The sequence below is a fragment of the Chlorocebus sabaeus genome, chromosome 19, assembly GCF_047675955.1.
Source record: "Chlorocebus sabaeus isolate Y175 chromosome 19, mChlSab1.0.hap1, whole genome shotgun sequence".
Taxonomy (NCBI): domain Eukaryota; kingdom Metazoa; phylum Chordata; class Mammalia; order Primates; family Cercopithecidae; genus Chlorocebus; species Chlorocebus sabaeus.
Genome location: NC_132922.1, coordinates 8,897,713 through 8,920,906, shown reverse-complemented (window position 1 = coordinate 8,920,906; position 23,194 = coordinate 8,897,713). Strand labels below are relative to the sequence as shown.

Sequence of the window (23,194 nt, the reverse complement as noted above, 5' to 3'; positions counted from 1 at the left end):
GTTGTCCAGGCTGGAGTGCAGTGGCGCAATCTCAGCTCACTGCAACCTCTGCCTCCCAGGTTCAAGTGATTCTCCTGCCTCAGCCTCCTAAGTAGCTGGGACTACAGGCACCCACCACCATGTCCAGCTAATTTTTGTATTTTTGTAGAGATGGGGTTTCACCATGTTGGCCAGGCTGGTCTCAAATCCCTGACCTCAATTGATCCACCCACCTTGGCCTCCCAAAGTGTTGGTATTACAGGCGTGAGCCTCTGCACTTGGCCCACCCTGCCCTACTCTTTAATTGTTCTGAGTCAGTTTCCTTACCGATAAAGTGGTGAATGAGACCAGTGATTTTTAAACTTTTTTTAGTCACAGACCTTTTGTTCGAAGGAAACCTTAAATGGAGATGCAACACGCCAGCTGCTTAAAGACACAAGGCTCTGCAAGAGTGAGTGTGGGAGTGGGAGGGGGCTGGAGTCCCACCAGCTGGGCCCCTGCGCTGCTTCTGCCCAGCTCTCCCTGCTGGAGCACAGGTCCTGCAGGGAACCTTCCCAACCACTGGAGGCTGAGCCTGGGCCTGTCAAGCCCTGACTGGACATCCTCAGCAGAGAATGTTTATGGAGTCAGCACGAAGCCATGGGGAGAGGCAGCCCAGGGGCCAGTCACCCTCACAGGTCCTCCAGGGAGGGGCCCTCAGAGCTTCTCAGCAGGGACAGCAGGTTCAGAGCTGAGACACCGGGCACGTGGCCAGCACAGATCTGCAGCACGCGCACCAGGCGCTGCGCCATGGTGGCCCGAAAGCCTTCCACCTGCGGGGAGAGCAGAGAACAGCAGTGAGACAGAATGCAGTGGCTGGCCCTGCTCCCTTACTCAGAGCAGCTGCAGGGGCTGCCAGAGCAGGGCTGGGGGGGGGACTCGGGGGTAGCTCAGGTCATCACTGCCCATCACAGCCATGCCCTCATTCATGCTACACCTCAGAGTAACTTCCAACTGCCTCAGCTTGCCCAAACCTTCAGACAACCTCCGGAGACATCCAGAGCCTGACCTCCTGTTCAAGAGGAAATGAAGGCTTAGCAAGGCTGGCTAGGCCAAACAAACTGTCTAGGATCACCCAGCTAGTGACTCCAGAGCTGCGCTCTGAACCAGGGCTGCCTCCAACCAATGCCCGGGCAGCTTGGGCCCCAGAGGCTCAAGACCAGGGAGCAGAAGATACTCACAGGGATGGGACGGAGGGAGGGAGAACGGGTGGCCCTCACCACAGATAAGGTGCCATCAAAAAGGAATGGGCCCGGGGGAGCTGTGGGGCCAGAGAGGGACAAGACTGCTCCAGGCCCGGGCACAGATGCTCTAGACATGTCTGCTGGAAGATCACGATGCTGGCCAGTGTCTTCCCCTGGCCGACATGTGGCCTCAGAAGCATCTCACCTTCTGTTTCCTCTCTAGCTGAGGGCAGGTTGGGGTGTCACCACCCACCCGAAGTAGAGACCAGGGCATCCTCAACTTCCCTGCTCTTATTCCCACCGCTTGCTACCATGACCTCCTTGGTATGAGACCCAGCGGCAGCTTCTCAGTCCTCACCGCACTGGCGCTATTGACAGAGTCCACCACAGCTGTTTACTCCCTCCTTGAAACGCTTTTTCTGCCTGGCTCCCAGGCCCCCGCACTCACCCAGGGTTCCGCTCCCACACAGGCGGCTCCCTCGCCTTTGCCCAGCATCTACATGCTGGGGCTCCAGAGCTCGGTCCTTGGATCTCTTCTCCCACACTCAGTCCCCCGGTGACCTCGTCCAGTTCTGTGGCTTTAAAACCACCCAGTTGCTAATAACACCCAAATTACACCTCCAGGTCTTCCCTCTGAATGTCACACATGTATGCAGCTGTTGACTTGATTTCTCCACCCAGGTGGCTAATAGACCCCTTAATCTTTGCATGCCAAAAGTAGAGCCCCTGAAGCCCCCAAAACCTGCTCCTCCTGCAGGCTTCCTTATCTCAGCCAAAGACAACTCCATCCTTCCAGTCAGCTGGCAAAATCTTCAGAGTGAGGGAGGACTCTTCTTTCTCTCATGCCTCACATTCTGGCCACAGAACAGTTGGCTGGCTCCATCCTGGAAGCAGCCAGTGTCATAGACTATCCCACCATCCTTTTTCCTGGCCAGCACTGAGTCCATGCTTAACTCCCCTAGAAAGAGCCTCCACGCCGGGCGCGATGGCTCACGCCTGTAATCCCAGCACTTTGGGAGGCTGAGGCAGGCGGATCAGGAGGTCAGGAGTTTGAGACCAGCCTGGCCAATATGGTGAAACCCCGTCTCTACTAAAAATACAAAAATTAGCCGGGCATGGTGGTGGGCGCCTGTAATCCCAGCTACTTGAGAGGCTGAGACAGAAGAATCACTTGAATCCCAGAAGTGGAGGTTGCAGTGAGCCGAGATCGCGCCATTGTACTCCAGCCTGGGTGGCAGAGTGAAAGTCTGCCTCAAAAAAAAAAAAAAAAAAAAAAAAAAAAAAAAAAAGCCTCCAGACCTGTCTCTATTTCTGCCCTAGTTTCCCTTCAGCCCACTCTCCTCCCAGCAGCCAAAGGGGTCCATTTAAAACCCAAGTCAGGCCACATCCCTCCCTGGCCCTGAGCCCTCCAGCAGCTCCCCACTAGGCTCCACTGATCCAGCCCCACCATTCCTGATTTCTACACCCCAACCCGTCGTTTGCTGTTGTGCTGCAGCCACCCAGGCCTCCCTGCCAGACCTTGAGCACACCAGGCAAGTCCCACACTCGACCCATGCACTTGCTGTTCTTCCTGCCACGAGGTATCTCCATGGCCTGCCCGCCTACTTCCTTCAGGTCTTTATTTATTTAAAAGTCCTGTTTGTAGGGGCGTTCCCTGGTCACCCTGCCTAACTCTCGCCTGTTTACCACCACCTGATACGCCACGCCTCTACTTTCCAGCACCTCATTTACCCTGTTTGTTTCCTTGACTAGAACAAAGCTGGGGCTTTTTTTGTTTTGTTTTGAGACAGAGTCTCGCTTTGTTACCCAGGCTGGAGTGCAGTGGCACCATCTTGGCTCACTGCAACCTCTGCCTCCCAGGTTCAAGCGATTCTTGTGTCTCAGTCCCCTGAGTAGCTGGGATTACAGGAGTGTGCCACCATGCCCAGCTAATTTTTATATTTTTAGTAAAGACTGGGTTTCACCATGTTGGCCAGGCTGGTCTCAAACTCCTGACCTCAGGTGATCCTCCCACGTCGGCCTCCCTGGGAATAGAGGTGTGAGCTATAGCGCCCAGCAGGAAGCTGAGGTTTTTGACTGCTTTGTTCCGTGCTATGTCCCTGGAGCCTAGAACAGTGCTTGGCACCACAGAAACTCAGGAAGTGTTAATAAATCCTCTCACTCTAAGTTTGGTGGACTTTGTTCCCAAAATCTATCTCCAGGCTGCTGAGGCTCAGGGTCCACAACCTGCCTCTTGCAGCAGCCTTGACCCAGCCTCCTGCCTCTGGCCAGGCTTCCTCCAATCCACGTCACTCCAGAGACATGACCCAAATGCACAGGTCTGACCACAGTCATGACTTTGCCCATGACATCCAGGAAGAAATGACCTAATTCTACCGCCAGGCTCCCAAAGCTCAGCAAATCCTTCTGCTATTGCGTGTGTTACATGTCTGCTTATTTCATGAGATTCTGAGAGAGGAGGGCCAATATCTGAGTCATTTGTGTTCCCAGGGCCCAGCACAGAGCCCTACCAGCAGACCTAGGCAATTATCTCACTGGGCCAATCATACACCTTCCTGTATTTCCTCATCAATGAAATGGGGCTGGTAATTCCTGCCATGCAAAGGCCTCAAGATATATGGTGGGGCTCAAACTCAATTATTCAGAAGAGTGTTCTGAAGAGGACAACACCAGCATGAAGAGGGAGGCCTGTTCAAACCCTGGGTGCTCCATCTGACGGATGCAGGCCTATGTTCTGAGCAGGCATTTCTGCAGCTCCTGCTGCAGCTAGAACCGGACTGGGGCCTCCTGCTTCCTGCCCAGGCCATGAAAGAACCCAGGACCTGGTCTGGCCCGCCACCTCATGGCCACAGACAGAAATGCACCACTTGTCACAAGGTGAGCAGGCAACATTGTCCCCCACCAGCACCTGAACTATGGAGCAAAGGTTGTGATTCCCCTTTAGAGATGAGAAAACTAATGCTCTGTGGCAGGCAAAGTGACCTAATCAAGGTCACATGGTCAGCAGGCTAGGAAAGGAGAACAGCTGGCTCTACCCCTCACTCATGAGCTGTGTGACCCTGAGCAAGTCACCTCGTCTCTCTGGGAGGAAAGCCTGGCAGGGGAAGGCACTTCAGGTGTGCCCAGGCCTCAGGATCCCATCTATGAGATCAGAGTGCTGGTCTGGTCAGGCGCTCGAAAAGTAGTCATCAAATAAGAAAACAAATGCATGAGTCAAGTGTGTACCGTGATCGATGCATCGACCGAGGGGCAGGCCTAACAGCTGCTGCCACATGATGAGACCTGCCCAATCCTAATGTGATATGAAAACATCCCCATTTCTACTGGCGACAGCCACAGACTGCTATCCTCTGAATTCTGCCCTTAGACCAGAGGAGTGCCAAACCTAGGATAAGGGACCCTGGTCTAGACGGTGGCGACGGATTGGTGGTGACAGATCGTGTGCTCACTCGGTTCTCCCTGCATTTCATCACTTTGCTTTTGGTAACAGGCACAAGACCCAGAACAGAGCAGAAACACAACTCTTCAAAATGTATCTCAAAACCAACGAATAGGTTTCCAAAGGAATGGAGCAGGCCTGGCGCGTGGGTGTGGCAGTGTGGGCCCTGGGGCCCCTCAGTAGACCCCTCGGGGGGAGCACATCAACTCCTGCTGAGGCCTCTGTAGCAAAAAGTCATCAGGATTTATCCTGCATAAAAAGGGGGTAAAGGCCAGGCGCAGTGGCTCATGCCTGTAATCCCAGCACTTTGGGAGGCTAAAGTGGGAGGATCACTTGAGGCTAGGAGTTCAAGACCAGTGTGGGGAACACAGCAAGACCTCATCTCTACATTAAAAAGTAAATAAATAAATAAATAAATAAATACTTAGCTAGGTGCAGTGGTGCACGCTTGTAGTCCTAGTTACTCAGTAGGCTGAGATGGGAGGTTCACTTGAGCCCAGGAGCTCGAGTCTGCAGTGAGCCATGATCACACCACTGCACTCCAGCCTGGGCAACAGAGCAATATCTTATCTAAAACAACAACAACAACAAAAAGGCTACTTTCCTACCCCTCATGATTAGTTACACCTTGTGGGAAACACCAATAGAATCCAGTTGGGGCAGAACACCCTACATATCCATCCAACCATCTACCCGCCCACCTAACAAACATCCCTACCGCCTGCTGGGTACCCTGGCTTGGGATGGGACTAGACAAGGTCTGAAATACAGAGAGTTAAGGCCAAATCCGGCATTCTGACTCCCAGGGGACACAAGGATGCACTAGGTAATGAGATGGACATACGCCTGGCCTCAATCATTTACACCCCAGCAGGAGAGGAGACTCACAGATACATACACGTAAGACTTAATTATAACTAAGCATGCAGAAACTCAGCAAAAGGAAAAGCAGGGCAGCACGTGCTAGAGCCTGGCATATAAGATGCACGCCAGATGAAAGCACATCACCCCCGCTTCACACCTGTGTACTCCAAGGCTCAGGGTGACCTGCCCAGGTCACAGCCAGTAAACAGAAACGCCAGGACTCAAACCAGGATCCTGTGTCTCCCTCCACTTCAGAAGCTGCCTCGCTCGGATACTGAGTCCTTCGATAAGCATTCCCGATGTGCCCACTGTGTGCTGACCACCCTTTCCCGCACCCGAGTGTAGTGTTGGTCTCTGTGATCAGCATGCTCACCTCCAGGTCACAGTAGAGCAGGGGGCTTTGGTAGGTGTGGGCCAGCTTCACCACGGTGTGCCGGTGAATGCTGCAGTGGCTCTCCCGCCCAGCTGGAAAGAAGTCATGAGTGCTATAGCTGCAATCTCTACCTTCCTGGCTGGAATTCAGGAAGTGCTGGGCAGAGTCCCTCACTTCCCCACTCTTTGGCTCAGTTTCTTTCTATTCCTGAGGGTGACAGTCCTATTCTACTTTCTTTTCTAGGTAGTCAAGAATATCAAATTAGACAATGACGATAATAACAGCTGCTACCCCACTGAGTCACTCTAGAATCAGTGAGTTGACATCTAGAAATTGCTTGGCCTGCATTTGCTCATCAATGCTTCTTGAGAATTATCTGTGCCGTGCCAGGCGCTCTGCTCAAGGAGCTAACAGTTCAGCTGGAAGGGCAGACAGGTCAGACACCTCCTGCATGCCGCAGAGACACCGGGGCTGAGTTTTGAGGTATTTGTAGGGGTTAGCAAGATAAAGAAGAGGAAACGTATTTGAGAGAAGCCTAGAGTAAACAAAAAGAGACGGGCCGGCCGGGTGCGGTGGCTCAAGCCTGTAATCCCACCACTTTGGGAGGCCGAGGCGGGCGGATACCTGAGGTCAGGAGTTCAAGACTAGCCTGGCCAACACGGAGAAACGCCATCTCTACTAAAATACAAAAATTAGCTGGGCATGATGGCGGGTGCCTGTAATCCCAGCTACTCGGGAGGCTGAGATGGGAGAATCACTTGAACCCCGGAGAGAGTGGTTGCACTGAGCCGAGATCATGCCACAGCACTCCAGCCTGGGCGGCTGAGCAAGACTCCAACTCAACAAAAAAAAGGACGGGCCCTGCAACAGGACTTACCTAGGTGTGAACCTTGGCTCTACCACTTTTTATCTAGGGGCCTTGGGCAACTTAACCTCATGACTCTAAAATGGAGGTAATAATACCTACATCAAACATTAATATGAAAACAAAGCAATTATAGTGTTTGCCTCACAGTGAGAGCTCAAAAGAGGTTAGCCATTATTATTTTCACTGTTAATATTACAAAGTCTCAGGAACAGCAGCAGACCCAGAGAAGGAGAGTAACCAGAGATGAGACCAGCCCAGAAGGCAGACGCCAAACTGCAAAGTGCTTTGTGTCTTTAGAGTTTGGATTTTACTGAAAGCCACAGGCAGCCACTAGGCAACTCCAAGCAACAGCAGAGTTATCTGCTCAGATTCACTCTTAGGCTGACAACAGGTCAGATTCCAAAGTATGTGTATATATGTTCTTTCGGTTTTTAAATTTAACTTTTAAGTTCCGGGGTACATGTGCAGATCTGTTATGTAGGTAAACTTGTGTCATCGGGTTTGTTGTACAGATTGTCACCCAGGTATTAAGCCTAGTACCCATTCGTTATTTTTCCTGATCTCCTTTCTCCTGCCCTCCATCCTCCGATAGGCCCCAGTGTGTGTAAAATACATGTTCTTTCCATCACCCAGGGTGCCTCAGCAAGAAGTCTACCCCCGCCCCACCTTTCCCTTGGCTGGGGGTGGGCAGTAACAGGCAAAGGACGTACTTACCACCTGTGGCGAGGAAACACACCTTCCCCAAGAAGAAGCTGGCATCCACATGGCGCAGGGACTCCTCGGTGTTCTGGAGGCTGCGGTGGCCAGGCCAGGATGAGAAAACACACCAGAGAACAAAACTTTCCAACAGAGAAAGCAGAAGCCCTTGCTTCTCTGATCCTAGAGGCCAGAGAATGACAAGAGGGTGACATTCTCTGGAGAAATACTTTGTCCTTTTTTTTTTTTTTTTTTTTTTGAGATGGAGTTTCACTCTGTCACCCAGGCTGGAATGCAGTAGTGCGATCTTGGCTCACTGCAAGCTCCGCCTCCTGGGTTCAAGTGATTCTCCTGCCTCAGTCTCCTGAGTAGCTGGGATTACAGGTGCAAGCCACCATGCTCGGCTAATTTTTGTATTTTTAGTAGAGACAGGGTTTGCCATGTTGGCCAGGCTAGTCTCAAACTCCTGACCTCAAGTGATCCACCGGTCTCGGCCTCTCAAAGTGGCATGGGCCACCACGCCCCATTATGTCCTTTAATGTTTTTTAAAAATAATTTCAACTTTTATTTTAGATTCAGGGGGTACATGTACAGGTTTATTACATGGGTATACCATGTGATGCTGAGGCTTGGGGTACAAATGATCCCATCACCCAGGTACTGAGCATAGGACCTAATAGTTTTTCAATCGTTGCCCCCTCCCTCCTTCCCTGCTGTAGTAGTCCCCAGTGTCTATTGTTGCCATCTTTGTGTCCATGAGGACCCCATGTTTAGCCCCCACTTACAAGTGAGAACATGTAGTATTTGATTTTCTGCTCCTGTGTTAACTCACTTAGCATAATGGCCTCCAGCTGCATCCAGGTTGCTGCAAAGGTTATGCTTTCGTTCTTTATTATAGGTGAACTTTAATTTTTTTTTTTTTTTTTTTTTTTTTGAGACGGAGTCTTGCTCTGTCACCCAGGCTGGAGTGCAGGGGTCGGATCTCAGCTCACTGCAAGTTCTGCCTCCCAGCTTTACGCCATTCTCTTGCCTCAGCCTCCCGAGTAGCTGGGACTACAGGCGCCCGCCACCTCGCCCGGCTAGTTTTTTATATTTTTTAGTAGAGACGGGGTTTCACTGTGTTAGCCAGGATGGTCTTGATCTCCTGACCTTGTGATCTGCCCGTCTCGGCCTCCCAAAGTGCTGGGATTACAGGCTTGAGCCACCGCGCCCGGTTTGTTTGTTTTTTTTTTTTTTGAGACAGAGTCTCGCTCTGTTGCCCAGGCTGGAGTGCAGTGGCCCGATCTCGGCTCACTGCAACCTCCACCTCCTGGGTTCAAGCAATTCTGCCTCAGCCTCCCGAGTAACTGAGACTACAGGCACAAGCCACCACACCCGGCTAATGTTTTGCATTTTAGTAGAAACGGGGTTTCACCGTGTTGCCCTGGCTGATCTCAGGCAATCTGCCCACCTCGGCCTCCCAAAGTGCTGAGATTACAGGTGTGAGTCACTGTGCCTGGCCGTTGTCTTTTAAACACTGTGCACTGGCCACTGCCTCCTCTTTCCTCACCCTATAGGACTGACCTCAGACAGCCTCTCCCATCCTCACCACTTCCATCACAAGTTAGGTCACTCTCCCAGCACAGGTCTGAGCCAGGCCTGCCTAAGCCCTGACTGCCCCTTCCTCTGGCTCTCACCTGTATTTGCTGTGAAGATTAACCACAAACACGATCAGGTCAATTCGTGGCCGATTTACACTGGAGGGCAAAGGGAGGGACTTTGCCAAGTGGCTGAAAAACAGGAAATTGCAGGACTCAAGATAACCGTGTACCGCCTTCACAGCGACCGTTTAAATGCTGCCCTTCATGGGGAAAAAGGCCGTCAAGGGTTCCCCACCTCATCCTAGCCACCCGAGGCTCTTGCGGCCACAACTCCTTGGGCCAGCACAGAGAGGCAGGACACGGCCGGTCCTATTCAGATTACTCCTGTCTGATTCCCTCTGCCAGAAAGGGCCTCTGTTTAGTCACCACCTCGACAAGGGGAGGTTGGGATATAAGACGGCATGGGCCTAGCCGGCTACGCTGCATGCTGGAAGAAGGACCAGCCTCAGAGGAGGGGGCGCTGGGCTTCGGGGTTTAGCAGCTAGGACTGAATCCCTCTGGAGTGAGAGACACGTGGGCCCAGGCCACAGCCGCGGCTACTTACACCTTCAGCTCGGAGGCGCAGTCCTCCTTGAGCATCGAGTCCGCCAGCTGCTGCAGAAGAGCATCCTCCGTGCCTACCAGCTGCGCAGGGAGAGAGAGCGGACCGTCGAGCCCGAGGCACAGCAACCCCTGGGGAGGGCCTGGCCCTTCGACCCACTCCCGGGGAGATCGGGCCGCCGCCAGCAGGCGGCTCCGAGGACATTTCCCGAGAAGTGGACCCCGCGAGGCGGCACGGGCTGGGGTCCTGAGGTTTGGACCCGCTGCAGGCCTGTGGGCACCGCACTCTCTACTACCCGATCCTCGTTTCGACCGCGGGCCTCTTCAGGAAGCCAGACCCCCAGACGCGGAAAAACCAAATCCAGGCGCGGGAACCCGCTAATCAGAAGATGGGAAGGGCCCGCCGAGCACCTATTGGTGGGTGCGTCTCTCAACCTTAGAGAGCGGCTACTCCGATTGGTTCAGAGCGTGGCTCTCCGCCTTTATCCCGTCCCGCTACGGTAGCGCTCGCTGGCTCGGCGCCTTAGGGAGCTCAGTTGACCTAGTGGCTGAAGCGCCGCCCAGGAGGTAAAGGCCGGCGGGGGAAGCGGGGCCGCCGGCACCTACCAAGATGGTGGCTGTGTTCAGGCTGGGCAGCTTGTCCAGCGGCCTCAACACCGACATCATAGCCTCAAGGCCGACCGCCGCTCCTGCTGTGCGCGCCGATCTTTCAAACTGCCCTGAGTCCCGCCCCTAGAGCGCGGCCTGGGGGCACGTGCCTCCTTATAGGCGGGGCTTCGCGGGACGGGACTGGGCCTCTTAAAGGAACCGAACCTTTATCTCCTTTTCTGAGGGGCATTCCAGCACCACGCGCGGAACACGTGGTGGACAGGCCTTTTGTTCCATGCTCCACAGTAAGCAGATTTTTAGTGATTTCTTTGTGCACTTTCGTTCATTCATGCTCATACACAGTACTTTTTTTTTTTTTTTTTGAGACGGAGTCTCGCTCCGTGGCCCAGACAGGAGTGCAACGTGCGCGATCTCGGTTCACTGCAACCTCTGCCTCCTGGGTTTAAGCGATTCTCCTGCCTCAGCCTCCAGAGGAGCTGGGATTACAGGCGTGCGTCACCACGCCTGATTTATTTTTGTATTTTTAGTAAAGATGGGATTTCCCCAGCTTGCCCAGGCTAGTCTCAAACTCCTGGCCTCAAGTGATCCTCCCGCCTCGGCCTCCTGAAGTGCTGAGATTACAGACGTGACCCACCGTGCCTGGCCTTTTTTTTTTTTTTTTTGGATTTGGAGTATCACTCTGTTGCCCAGGCTGGAGTATAGTGACATGATCATAGCTCACTAGAGCTTCAAACTCCTGGGCTCAAGTAATCTTCCTGGCTTAGCCTCCTGAGTAGCTGGAACTACAGGCAAGTGCCACTAAGCGGATCTGGCCTGTTGCCCAGGTGGCTCTTAAACTACTGGCCTCAAGCAGTCCTCCTGCTTCAGCCTCCTGAATAGCTGGGACTACCGATGCACATCAGCAGGCCCTGCCAATTTACTGCTTTTATAGTGAGTGGTGAGCATGCTGTTCTTTGTCGGGTGGGAGACTTTAACTCATCTTTCAAGGTTCCTTGCTGCAAACGCAGCCTGGGTACAGAGCTGTCAGGGGCTTGCTTTCCTGGCATACCCAGCAAGAACATGCAGGGACGCCCAGGGCCCATTGCGAACTGGTTCTCCCAACAGTTATACAGTAACTTGTTAATTGTTTCTCCATGTAAAATGTAAGAAACAAGCGGTTAGAGACTTTGTCACTTTGTATGTCCAGCACTCTAAAAGGGCCTGGTATGTCATAGTTAATAAATATTTGTTGAGTGAATGGATGGATTACATTCATCCATTCATTCTCAGCAGTCATTTATTCATCATTTCCTATGCCCAGACCCAATGCCCGGCCCTGGGAAGACAGTTGAATCAGACATTATTGATTAACTTAGTGTGATGAGGATGGGATAGACAATGATGACAGTGAGCTCATTGTTGTAATATCTGGGAGAGCAGAGACACTGTCTAGCCTAAATCCTTCAAACTGCAGATTAAACTAACTATGTCTTGCTCAGAAAGATCAGGAAGTAAATGGCCCCATAGAACCCCTGCCCTCAGCACAGATAGGGCTTTGATTCCTCATGGCATGGGATGTGGAGAGGACTTCCTGAAAGTCAAGTAGTAGTAGGCACTATGACAAGAAAACAAAGCAAGCTGAACGCCGTGGCTCACGCCTGTAACCCAGCACTTTGGGAGACTGAGGTGGGTGAATCACTTGAGTCTGGGAGTTTGAGGCCAGCCTAGGCAATACAGTGAGACTTCATCTCTACAAAAAAAAAATTAAAATTAGCTGAGCAGGCTGGGCACGGTGGTTCACGTCTGTAATCCTAGCATTTTGGGAGGCTGAGGCAGGCGGATCACCTGACATCAGGAGTTCGAGACCAGCCTGACCAGCATGGAGAAACCCCGTCTGTACTACTAAAAGTACAAAATTAGCCAGACGTGGTGGTGCATGCCTGTAATCTCAGCTACTCAGGAGGCTGTGGCAGGAGAATCGCTTGAACTCGGGAGGCAGAGGTTGCAGTGAGCTGAGATTGCACCATTGCACTCCAGCCTGGGCAACAAGAGCAAAACTCCATCTCAAAAATAATAGTAATAGGCCGGGCGCGGTGGCTCACACCTGTAATTCCAGCACTTTGGGAGGCTGAAGGAGGCAGATCACAAGGTCAGGAGACTGAGACCATCGTGGCCAACATGGTGAAACCCTGTGTCTACTAAAATTACAAAAATTAACTGGGTGCGGTGGCTCATGCCTGTAATCCCAACACTTTGGGAGGCCAAGGTGGGCAGATCACGAGGTCAGGAGTTCAAGACCAGCCTGGCCAACATGGTGAAACCCCATCTCTACTAAAAATACAAAAATTAGCTGGGCATGGTGGCACATACCTGTAATCCCAGCTACTTGGGAGGCTGAGGCAGGAGAATCGCTTGAACCCAGGAGGCGGAGGTTGCAGTGAGCCCAGACCACACCACTGCACTTCAGCCTGGGTGACAGAGTGAGACCCTGTCTCAAAAAAAAAAAAAAAATGCGGGGCACAGTGGCTCACGCCTGTAATCCCAGCATTCAGCACTTTGGGAGGCCAAGGCAGGTGGATCACCTGAGGTCAGGAGTTCGAGACCAGCCTGACCAACATGGTGAAACCCCGTCTCCACTGAAAATACAAAATTAGCCAGGTGTGGTGGCGCATGCCTGCAATCCCAGCTACTTGGGAGGCTGAGGCAGCAGAATTGCTTGAACCTGGGAGGTGGAGGTTGCAGTGAGCTGAGATTATGCCAATGTACTCTGGCCTAGGCAACAAGAGCGAAACTCCATCACAAAAACAAAAAACAAACAAATTAGCTGGGTGTGGTGGTGGTGGCAGGCGCCTGTAATCCCAGCTACTTGGGAGGCTGAGGCAGGAGAATTGCTTGAACCTGGGAGGCAGAGGTTGCAGTGAGCTGAGATCGCACCACTGCACTCCAGCATGGGCGACAGTGCGAGACTCCATCTCAAAAAAAAAAAAAAAAAAAAAAAAGGAAGATGAATTAAAGCTGACTGGGAGAAGAGATGGATGGGAGGAGGCTATTTTAGAGCAGGGAGGCCTGCCTAAGGTGACATTTGAGCAGATGTCTGAATTCAGTGAGAGAGAGGCCCATTAAGTATGATGAAGAAGAGGCCTCAGGCAGAAGGCAGTGTAAGTGGAAAGCCCCTGAGTGGGAAGCACTTCCAAGGTGTAGCAAGGAGGCTGGTGGCTGTGGCAGGTGGAGTAAGAAGAACAGGGGAGGAGGTGAGGCCACAGAGGTGATTGAGCTCCTGGAGACTGAGGCCCTTAGAGAGTGATGGGCTGGGAAAAGACTTTGGACTCTGGTGGGGACTTTTCAGGAGGGGCCGGGCTGAGACCCATTCAGTCAGTGTGTGCTGAGTGCCTGCCCTGGGGACCCTGGTCCCAGAGGAGCCAAACTGCTTCAGGGAGTTACCACTGGTAACAAGAAACAAGGCACTGTAGTGGGAGAGGCCACTGGGGAGCAGCCAGGAGCAGCAGGAACCCAGGGGAATCTGCCCCGAGTCCCTGGGGACAGAAAGTAGTTGTGTGTAGGATCCATATGTGATGAAGGGTAGGGATGGGGAGGAGGCCAGATCGAGGCCTGGAGGTTCTTACATCCTGAACACCCAAGCTGGCAGGGTCATCAGAGTCCTCTGGGCCAGTGTTTTTCAAATCAGCTTCTGTGGAGCCCTGGGGAGATGACTTGGGGTCCTGTGAGGGACAGGGGGCATTCTGAGTGGGTCGGGTCCAGAACCCCCACCCCCACCCTACCACTGAACCGAAGCAACCTCAGCTTTGTCTGTGTTATGTATTGAGCTTCCCATAAGCTTTTGTATGAATAAGGAATCAGTGGCTATAACAATGCCCACAGGCCATGGATCATATACTTTACAGATTTATTGAGGCATAAGGTACACATATAATCAACTACACGTATTTCAAGGGTACAATTCAATAAGTTTGACATATGTATATACTTAAGAAGCCACCATCACCATTAAGACACTGAACATATCCTTCATCCCAAAAAGTTTACTCCTGCCCCTTTGTGATTCTTCCCCCAACTCCTCTGCTCTCCCACCCCAAAATGTTCAAAAGCACTTTGGCCAGGTGGTGGCTCATGCCTGTAATCCCAGTACTTTGAGAGGCTGAGGCAGGAGGAGGGCTTGAGGCCAGAAGTTCAAGACTGGCTTGGGCAACGTGGCAAAATCTTGTCTCTACAAAAACACAAAAATCAGCTGGGCATAGTGGCATGCATTTGTGGTCCCAGCTACTCAGGAGGCTGAGGTGGGAGGATCACCTGAGCCCAGGAGGCAGAAGTGGCAGTGAGCCACGATCACAACACTGTGCTCCAGCCCGAGTGAAAGAGCAAGACCTTGTCTTAAAAAACAAAGCAAAAGGCCAGGCGCGGTGGCTCACGCCTGTAATCCCAGCACTTTGGGAAGCTGAGGTGGGCGGATCCTGAAATCAGTAGATCCTGGCCAATATAGTAAACCCTGCCTCTACTAAAATACAAAATATTAGCCAGGTGTGGTGGTGTGCGCCTGTAGTCCCAGCTCCTCAGGAGGCTGAGGCAGGGGAATTGCCTGAACCCGGGAGGTAGAGGTTGCAGTGAGCCGAGCTTGCGCCATTGCACTCCAGCCTGGCTAACAGAGCGAGACTCTGTCTCAAAACAAAACAAAACAAACCCTCTGTGAACTCACAGTCACCCCCCTCGTCCCACATATGCTGGAAAGGACCCGTCATACCTGAAGAGCCCCTAGATGGCCCCAGAGGTGTCTGTGGTGGGGGACCTAGGTCCTGAAGCAACCTCACCCAGAGCCTTTCCCCTTGCCCATCCCCAGGTTTCTGGGAACGGATTCCCTAGGGAAGTGGTTCCTGGAAGCGTCTTCCCAGCCACGCCCCATGGGCCCTAGGGGGCTGCTGTCTCCTCCTGAGACAATAGCCCTGAACATGTGGCAGATACCTTATCTATGGCATAGGGGGAGGGGGAGGATCCACACTTGGGAAGGTGGACCCCACCCCCAACGTCAGCCCCTGGCTTTGAACTCCAGCTCAGTCACTAAGAAGCTGAGGGCTCTGGGAGAAGGAGAAGGCCAACAGCTTCACCTCTCTGCCGCATCACAAAATGGGGTCTCAACACCAATCCAGCTGGGAGGACTGCAGGAAGTGACGTCTGGGGCCAGCTAGCAGATGGGAGCGCTCAATGCCTGTGCTGGCTGTACACCAGCCAGGGGTGCTGTGGGGTAGATGAGGCAGAATGGGGAGGGGCAGCCATTTGCGAGGGTCCTGAAAGCCAGGCTAGGGCTCCGACCCTGGCATTGCTACTTTCTTGCTTCATGACCATGAATGAGAAATGAGTTAATATAATCAAAGCGTTGAAAACAGTATCTGGTGCATAGGAAATGTTACATTGAGCCAATGTGTCTGAACTCTCAGACTCAGTCTTGGTTCTTCCTTCTATAACATATGACCCCCTTGGGCTCTACTGGTCACTGATTCTGTGTCCCCACGCACTTGCCAGTTACCCCAGTCTCTCCCTGCTTCCCAAATGGCAAACCATCAAACCCTTAGAGTTATCAGCCGTGGTCGTCTGCTCTCTAGGCCCACCAGGCTTGGGGTGCTACAGCCTGCTGGGTGACTCACCCTCCCCGCACTCCCCCAATCCTGCCGCCCTGTCATCTGCTGTACCACGTGCACAGTACCAGGGATCCAGAAGAGAAGGCTGGTTGCCAGGGCAACGGAAGATAAAGCCCTTGCTCTGTCAGGCTGCTGATTGGTTGAGACAGGTCCCACCTCCTGCCATCCTGAGAGTGGGGGCTAGGGTGAAGGGTCTCTGATGGGCTGGGAGAGGTACCAGGGTGCTGAGCCAGTCCAGGACTGCTCCCTCCTGGCCCACTCAGAGCCCCCGGATGTGAGAAGCTCCGTCTCCCGTGGGTGGCATTGGCCTTGCCCTATCTCTGCCTCCAGCACCCAGGGCAGCTGCAGATAGCAGTGTCTCTGGGGACAGCAGCTGCGAATGAGTCCACGGGCCGACGCTGAGCTGCTCAGGCTGAGGCGGTGTGCTCAGCGCAGAGACCCCGGAACTGGCATCTGCAGGGCGTGAGGTGGGTCTTTGGGCACACGGAGGGCACCGAGTGGTGCCAATGGCTTGGGAGGTAGGGAGAGGGGCTCTGCAAACAAACACTGTCTCAGGCAGGACTTCGGCTGAAATGAGGCTGGAAAATTCCATATAGATCATCTGGTAACCCCATCTCCACCCTGTCACTTTGCACAGGGGACCCTGAGGCCCAGAGAGGGTGAAGAAGGGGCCAAGGTCACACAGGAGGCCAGTGTGTGTGTTGCTTCTCCACCTAGGTCAGTTCCCTGAGAAATCAGGAAGAGACCACGGGGTCCTCAGTCAGCCTCAGAATGCCTGGGATTTTGTGCACAGGGCTGGAAAGGCTGGGGGACCTTGATCTCTATTCCACACCCCCCAGCATCGCGGCTGAAATGGCTTCTGTTCCGCCCCAGCCCCCCATTCGCATGTTTAAGCTGGAAGGAAACTGGGGGCCTGGCTGGGCCTGGGCAGGGGGCGTGAGTCAACTTGGACACAGTCAAGTCACACAGGGAGCAACCTCCCTGCCTGGGGTGCTCCTTCCCTACCTTCGCCAACCCTGGCAGCACCAGGCAATCCTGCACTCTCTCCGGCTCCCCAGAAAGGCAGCTGGGTAAGAGGTGCTGGGTCCTACACGCTCCCCTGCCCTGGCTGCGCTAGTTACTTTGGACAATCATTGCACTCTTCATTTTGTTCCTCCACAAATAGGGCGCTTTAAGACAATGTCGGTGCCTCAGAATAGCCAGTGAGGACCTTCGGGGGTAGGAGAGGGGCTCCAGATGGATGCAGGACCAGGAAGCAGCATCTTTCCCTCCCCTGGGGCCACAGCTCCCCTCACAGGCCCACCTGGGAGTAGAGAGACTAGAGGAACTGGAGTTTGGAGACGGAGGTCAGAGGAGTGAGGGCTTCCCTCTGACCTACCTGGAGTTCTCTCCATCCATCCCCCTGCTTCCCTCCCCAGAAGCAAGGTGAGCATCTGCTCATTTCATCCTGCTCAGGTGCCTTTCCCTCCCCTGGAGGACGCAAGCCTCAGGGCATCACTGGGGTTTGGCATCTAGCTCTGCCACTTTCCAGTTGGGTAAGCCAGGGCAAGTTAGTGAGCCTGTCTGGGCCTCAGTTTCTTCATCTGTAAAATGCATGTGGATAGTGACGCTTGCCCCATAGGCCTGTTGTGAGGTTTGTGGAAAAACTCAAACAGTGCTCTACCTGCCGGGCAGGCAGAGGTGGGCTCCTCACGTCACCCCTTTCTTATAACTAGGGAAGGTTAGGGGTGGGTTCAATAGACCCTGCATCATCCTATCCCTGGAGGAGATGATCTGTGATCTGTGTGTTTTTTTGTTTTTTGTTCTTTGTTTTGAGACGGAGTCTCCCTCTGTTGCCCAGGCTGGAGTGCAGTGGCACAATCTCAGCTCCTTGCAAGCTCTGCCTCCTGTGTTCACACCATTCTCCTGCCTCAGCCTCCCAAGTAGCTGGGACTACAGGCCCCCACCACCACGCCTGGCTAATTTTTTGTATTTTTAGTAGAGATGGGGTTTCACCGTGTTAGCCAGGATGGTCTTGATCTCCTGATCTTGTGATCCGCCTGCCCCGGCCTCCTAAAGTTTTGTTTTTTGTTTTTTTTTTTAACAGTCTCGCTCTGTTGCCCATGCTGGAGTACAATGGCACCATCTCAGCTCACTGCAACCTCTGCCTCTCAGGCTCAAGCGATTCTCCTGCCTCAGCCTCTCAAGTAGCTGGGATCACAGGTGCCTGCCACCACCCCTGGCTAATTTTTGTACTTTTAGAAGAGATGAGGTTTCTCCATGTTGGCTAGGCTGGTCTTCAACTCCTGGCCTTATCCACCTGCCTCAGCCTCCCAAAATGCTGGAATTACAGGCGTGACCCACCACAGCCAGACTGTGATCTGGCTTTTGAAGTATGAAGAGGAATTTGCCAAGTGAACAAGAATGCAAAGAACATTCTAGAGAAAATGAAAGCATATGCAAAGATGAGGACTGCATAATGTGTAGGTGCATGTAGGTGACAGACAGGCAGCTCCATGTGACTGCACATAGTGGGCGATGTGAAGAGGGGGAGGTTGGCAGGGAGCAGATGGGCACCTTTGGGCCATTCTAAAGAGTCTGGGTGGGCTGAACACAGTGGCTCATGCCTGTAATCCCAGCACTTTGGGAGTCCGAGGTGGGCAGATCACTTGAGGTCAGGAGTTTGAGATCAGCCTGGCCAACATGGCAAAACCCCATCTCTACTAAAAAAACACAAGAACTACCTGGGCGTGGTGGCAGGTGCCTGTAATCCCAGCTACTCACAAGGGAGGCTGAGGCAGGAGATCGCTTGAAGGCGGAGTTTGCAGGGAGCCAAGATCATGCCATTGCACTCCAGCCTAGGCAACAGAACGAGACTCTGTCTCAAAAAAAAAAAAAACAAAAAAAAAAAAAACAAAAAAAACAATAAAAAAAGAGTCTGGATGTATATAAGGTTTGCAACTCACCTTACACCTGCTGCCTTTCACTTTCCTGCCTTCTCTGCTTCTGGTTCAGTGGAAATAACAATAGCTGATATTGACCGAGTGCTGATTCTGTGCCAGGCAGAATGGGGCAAAATGCTTTTTTATTTTAATTATTTCTTTTTTTTGAGACAGTTTCACTCTTGTTGCCCAGGCTGGAGTGCAATGACACAATTGTGGCTCACTGTAACCTCTGCCTCCTGGGTTCAAGCAATTCTCATGCCTCAGCCTGCCAAGTAGTTGGGATTACAAGCATGGGCCACCACACCAGGCTAATTTTGTACGTTTTGTAGAGACGGGGTTTCACCATGTTGGTCAGGCTGGTCTTGAACTCCTGACCTCAAGTGACCTGCCTGCCTTGGCCTCCCAAAGTGCTGGATTACAGGCATGAGCCATCACGCCCGGCCACAAAATGCTCTTTAGGCATTGTCTTGTTAAAAATTTGAAGTACCCTTAGGACATGGGTGCTATTTCTATCTGCATTGTACAGATAAGGAAACTGAGGCTCAGAGAATAAGAACAAACTTACTGTGTGGCACTTGTTATGTGCCAGGCACTAGTTCTGAATATTTTACATAAATTAACTCATTCAGCAGACACAAAAGCCCTATCACCTGGGTACTTGTTACCATTCCCTTTTTCTTTTCTTTTTCCTTTTTTTTTTTTTTTTTTTTTTTGAGACTGGATCTTGCTCCAGGCTGCCAGGCTGGAGTGCAGTGGCGCCATCACAGCTCACTGCAGCCTTGATCTCCCAGACTTAGGTGATCATTCCACCTCAGCCTCCTGGGTAGCTGGGATTACAGGAGTGTGCCACCATGCCCAGCTAATTTTTTGAGTTTTTAGTGAAGACGGGGTTTTGCCATGTTGCCCAGGCTGGTCTCAAACTCCTGGTCTCAAGCAATCCACCCTCCTCGGCCTCCCAGAGTGCTGGGATTACAGGCATGAGCCACCACGTCCAGCCTCATTCTCATTTTATAGATGTAGAAACCAAAGCTCTGGATATCTTGCCCAAATGTTTTGGTGCTAGGGGCCATGTCCTTATAACTATGAAACTGGGCTTGTGTCGAATCCATTGATATCAACCAGGTCTCCTTCAATGGGTGTTTGTTCACTACACTTTCACCAGGCCACACTTGGCTAGGGCATGCAGGTGGCTGGGAGATCCACTCATCTCAGGGGCAGGTGCTGGCAACTGGCAGCCATGGCAGCTACAGTCAGGGCTGGGCCCCAGGGCTCAGGGGCGCAGGGAGACCAGAGGAGGCATCGCCCAACCTGTCCTTTACTGAGTGCCCTGCACAGGCCCCATCCAGGGATCAGTGAATCCTCACTAGGACCAGTGTAGAGGTGTTATCCCTTTCCCCTTCTGTAGGGGAGGAAGCTGAGGCCCAGCGAGGTTAGGCAACTTGCCCAAGGGCACACATCCTGGCAAGAGACTCAACCAGAACTGCCTGTGGCTAAGTCGCTTTGTCGCCCAGGCTGGAGTGCAGTGGCGCGATCTCGACTCACTGCAACTCCACCTCCCAGGTTCAAGCCATTCTCCTGTCTCAAGTGGCTGGGATTTCAGGCGCGTGCCATCACGCCCGGCTAATTTTCGTATTTTTAGTAAAGATGGGGTTTCACCATATTGGCCAGGCTGGTCTTGAACTCCTGACCTCAGGTGATCTGCCCACCTCGGCCTCCCAATGTGCTAGGATTACAGGCGTGAGCCACCACGCCCAGCGTAAGTCTCCTTAAAGGGTGAATAGGAGCTGGGTGTCCCCATGGCGTGGCGACAGCTTTGTGCTTGCCCAGGAGGCCTGGGCTGCTGAGTCACCACGTGGTCTTGATCAGCCGCTTCTCCGCCCTTGCTCTAATGGACCTCAGTCTTCCCATTTGTAAAGTGATGCTTGGGCTTCCGGCTCTGTGAAGCCTGAAAGTCTCCTTCTGGATGGGTGGGACAAGGGGCACCTCTGCTGGCCTTCACTACCTTGTGTCTCCGCAGCCAAGGCCGCCGCGATGCCGCACTTCCTGGACTGGTTCGTGCCGGTCTACCTGGTCATCTCCGTCCTCATTCTGGTGGGCTTCGGCGCCTGCATCTACTACTTCGAGCCGGGCCTGCAGGAGGCGCACAAGTGGCGCATGCAGCGCCCCCTGGTGGACCGCGACCTCCGCAAGACGCTAATGGTGCGCGACAACCTGGCCTTCGGCGGCCCCGAGGTCTGAGCTGACTTGCGAAGGGGATGGGCGGGCGGCACCGGGCGCCCTCCCCCAGCCCGCCCAGCCCGCCCAGCCCGGAGACCCCCAAAGCAGAGGGAGGCCGGTCTTTTGGCCCTCCACGCTATCCCTCTGTAGCCTGGGCTCTCCCGACAGAGGCCCCAGGTGCGCTGGCAGTGGAGGTCTGGGAGCTAGGTGCCTGGCTGGCCCAGGGCTTGCTCTCCGTGTCAAGCCGAGTCACCCAGAGCCCACTCTCCCAAGCTCAGGAGTATCCTCCGCTGGGCCCCAGTGCCTTTGTGCTGCGCAGCACTCTGCCCCTCCACTGGAGTCAGGCATAGCTACGGCTGCCTGTCCTGAGCCTCCCGAGCCCTCATTTCTTCGTGAAATCCTGTTTCCCCACTCAGCTCCCCCGCCTCCACTCAGTGGCACCGGCCCTGCAGCTTTAGGCGGCAGGCGTCAAAGGCAACCCAAGGAAAGAACCTAAGAACCTCGTTTGGAGGGATGTCAACTTGGGCCAGCCCAGCCGCACCCCGCAGGGCTCAGGTTTGGAACTGGTGAGGGTGTGTGGTGGGGGTGTGCAGAAGGGTAAGACCGTGGTAGAGGGTTGGGGAGGGGAGAGAGAGAGAGAAAGTCTTGGGGGAGCGGAGCGGGAAAGCTTGGGGAGATGAGGAGATGTGTACATGTGAGAGAGAGCGTGGGGGCCCCAGGCAGGGCAGGAGGTGGTGGAAACGGGGTGAACTCCGTGGGCTGTGTGAGGACTGTCCATAGTGGGTCCCAACCCCCTCCCTCTGCTGGAGTTTCCTAGCCCTTCCCCCTCCCCAAGACTGAGGCAGCAGGCAGGAGCCCCTACCTTCCCTCCCTGTCCTGTGCCACACTTCTGGGGCCAAGCCCAGCCCCCTTGAGCCAGGCCCCCCCAGACTGCAAGCCCACCCTAGAACCCTCCTCCTGTGTGGAGACTCTGTTGCCCCACTTTGGACACAGATTGGCAACCTGCCTCACCCCGCCCCCCTTCGCTGGGGCTTGCATCTTAATTTATTCTCAATAATAAAGACTTCATGATAATCTCTGCAGGAATGTGTCTTTTCCTGAGAGGAGGATCATGTCTGTCAACTCACTGGGTCCTCATGAAAAATATGACAGCTCTATAGTCCCCATTTTAGGGATGGGAACACTAAATCTCAGGGAAGGTAGGCCAGGGCTTCCCAAGAGCTGCAGTACTGACATTCTGGACTGGATCACTCTTGGTTGTAGGGGGCTGTCCTGCCCATTGTAGGATGTTTAGCAACCCTGGTTTCTACCCAGTAGATGCCAGTTGCTTGCCCCCTCTTCTGTTAGGACAATAAAAAATGTTAACTGGGCTGGGCTCGGTGACTCACGCTTATAATCCCAGCACTTTGGGGGGCTGAGGTGGGCAGATCACCTGAGGTCAGGAGTTCAAGACCAGCCTGGCCAACATGGTGAAACCCCGTTTCTACTAAAAATACAAAATTAGCCAGGCATGGTGGCACATGCCTGTAATCCCAGCTACCGCGGAGGCCAAAGTGGGAGAATTGCTTGAATCTGGGAGGCGGAGGTTGCAGTAAGCCAAGATCCTACCACTGCACTCCAGCTTGGGCAAAAAGAGTGAAACTCTGTGTCAAAAAACAAAACAAAACCCCAAAAATGTTAACTGGAATTCCTGGGGTAGATTATTAGTTAGGATACAAATTCAGGCACAACCAAGATGCAAAACAAAGCCTTACACTGTCAACAAAAAGAGTCCAACTCTTTTCAGCTGGAGTGCAGTGGCATGATCTCGGCTCACTGCAACCTCTGCCTCCCAGGTTCAAGCAATTCTCCTGCCTCAGCCTCCTGAGTAGCTGGGATTACAGGCGGCCGTCACCACACTTGGCTAATTTTTGTATTTTTAATAGAGACAGGGTTTCAATATGTTGGCCAGGCTGGTCTCGAACTCCTGACCTCAAGTGATCCGCCCACCTTGGCCTCCCAAAGTGCTGGGATTATAAGTATGAACCACTGCACCCAGCCAAACTGCCTTAGTTTCTCAGAGAGTTAGGAGTGTGAGGCTGGGATTAGAAGCTCAGTGTAGCCACTGTTCATCCAGAAAACTCGGCTGGGCGTGGTGGCTCATGCCTGTAATCCCAGCACTTTGGGAGGCTGAGGCGATCAGATCACAACGTCAG

The 23,194-nt window shown here is 53.2% G+C and overlaps 2 protein-coding genes across 11 annotated transcripts; one reads left to right on the top strand and one right to left on the bottom strand.

The window, feature by feature from the left end:
* Positions 1-330: 330 nt before the first annotated feature.
* CENPM (centromere protein M) lies at positions 331-10,372 on the bottom strand. 7 transcript variants are annotated; one of them, XM_007975936.3, is made up of 6 exons: positions 10,229-10,372; positions 9,627-9,706; positions 9,119-9,211; positions 7,461-7,540; positions 5,879-5,970; positions 331-791 (listed from the first exon to the last, which is right to left on the bottom strand). In XM_007975936.3, exons 1-6 carry the CDS (start codon positions 10,286-10,288, stop codon positions 651-653), a joined length of 546 nt encoding a protein of 181 aa, XP_007974127.2. In that variant the 5' UTR covers positions 10,289-10,372; the 3' UTR covers positions 331-650. The 7 variants fall into 7 exon arrangements, with proteins under 7 accessions (XP_007974127.2, XP_007974128.1, XP_037863289.1 ...); XM_007975937.3 differs by having other exon boundaries at positions 7,461-7,625; positions 10,229-10,363; XM_073006672.1 differs by lacking the exon at positions 331-791 and adding an exon at positions 5,043-5,211 and having other exon boundaries at positions 10,229-10,363.
* Positions 10,373-16,019: 5,647 nt separating this feature from the next.
* On the top strand, positions 16,020-22,073 carry SMIM45 (small integral membrane protein 45). 4 transcript variants are annotated; one of them, XM_073006669.1, is made up of 3 exons: positions 16,020-16,325; positions 17,945-18,060; positions 20,800-22,073. In XM_073006669.1, exons 2-3 carry the CDS (start codon positions 17,961-17,963, stop codon positions 21,018-21,020), a joined length of 321 nt encoding a protein of 106 aa, XP_072862770.1. In that variant the 5' UTR covers positions 16,020-16,325; positions 17,945-17,960; the 3' UTR covers positions 21,021-22,073. The 4 variants fall into 4 exon arrangements, with proteins under 4 accessions (XP_072862770.1, XP_072862771.1, XP_072862772.1 ...); XM_073006670.1 differs by lacking the exon at positions 17,945-18,060; XM_073006671.1 differs by lacking the exons at positions 16,020-16,325; positions 17,945-18,060 and adding an exon at positions 16,336-16,575.
* The last annotated feature ends 1,121 nt before the right edge of the window (positions 22,074-23,194 follow it).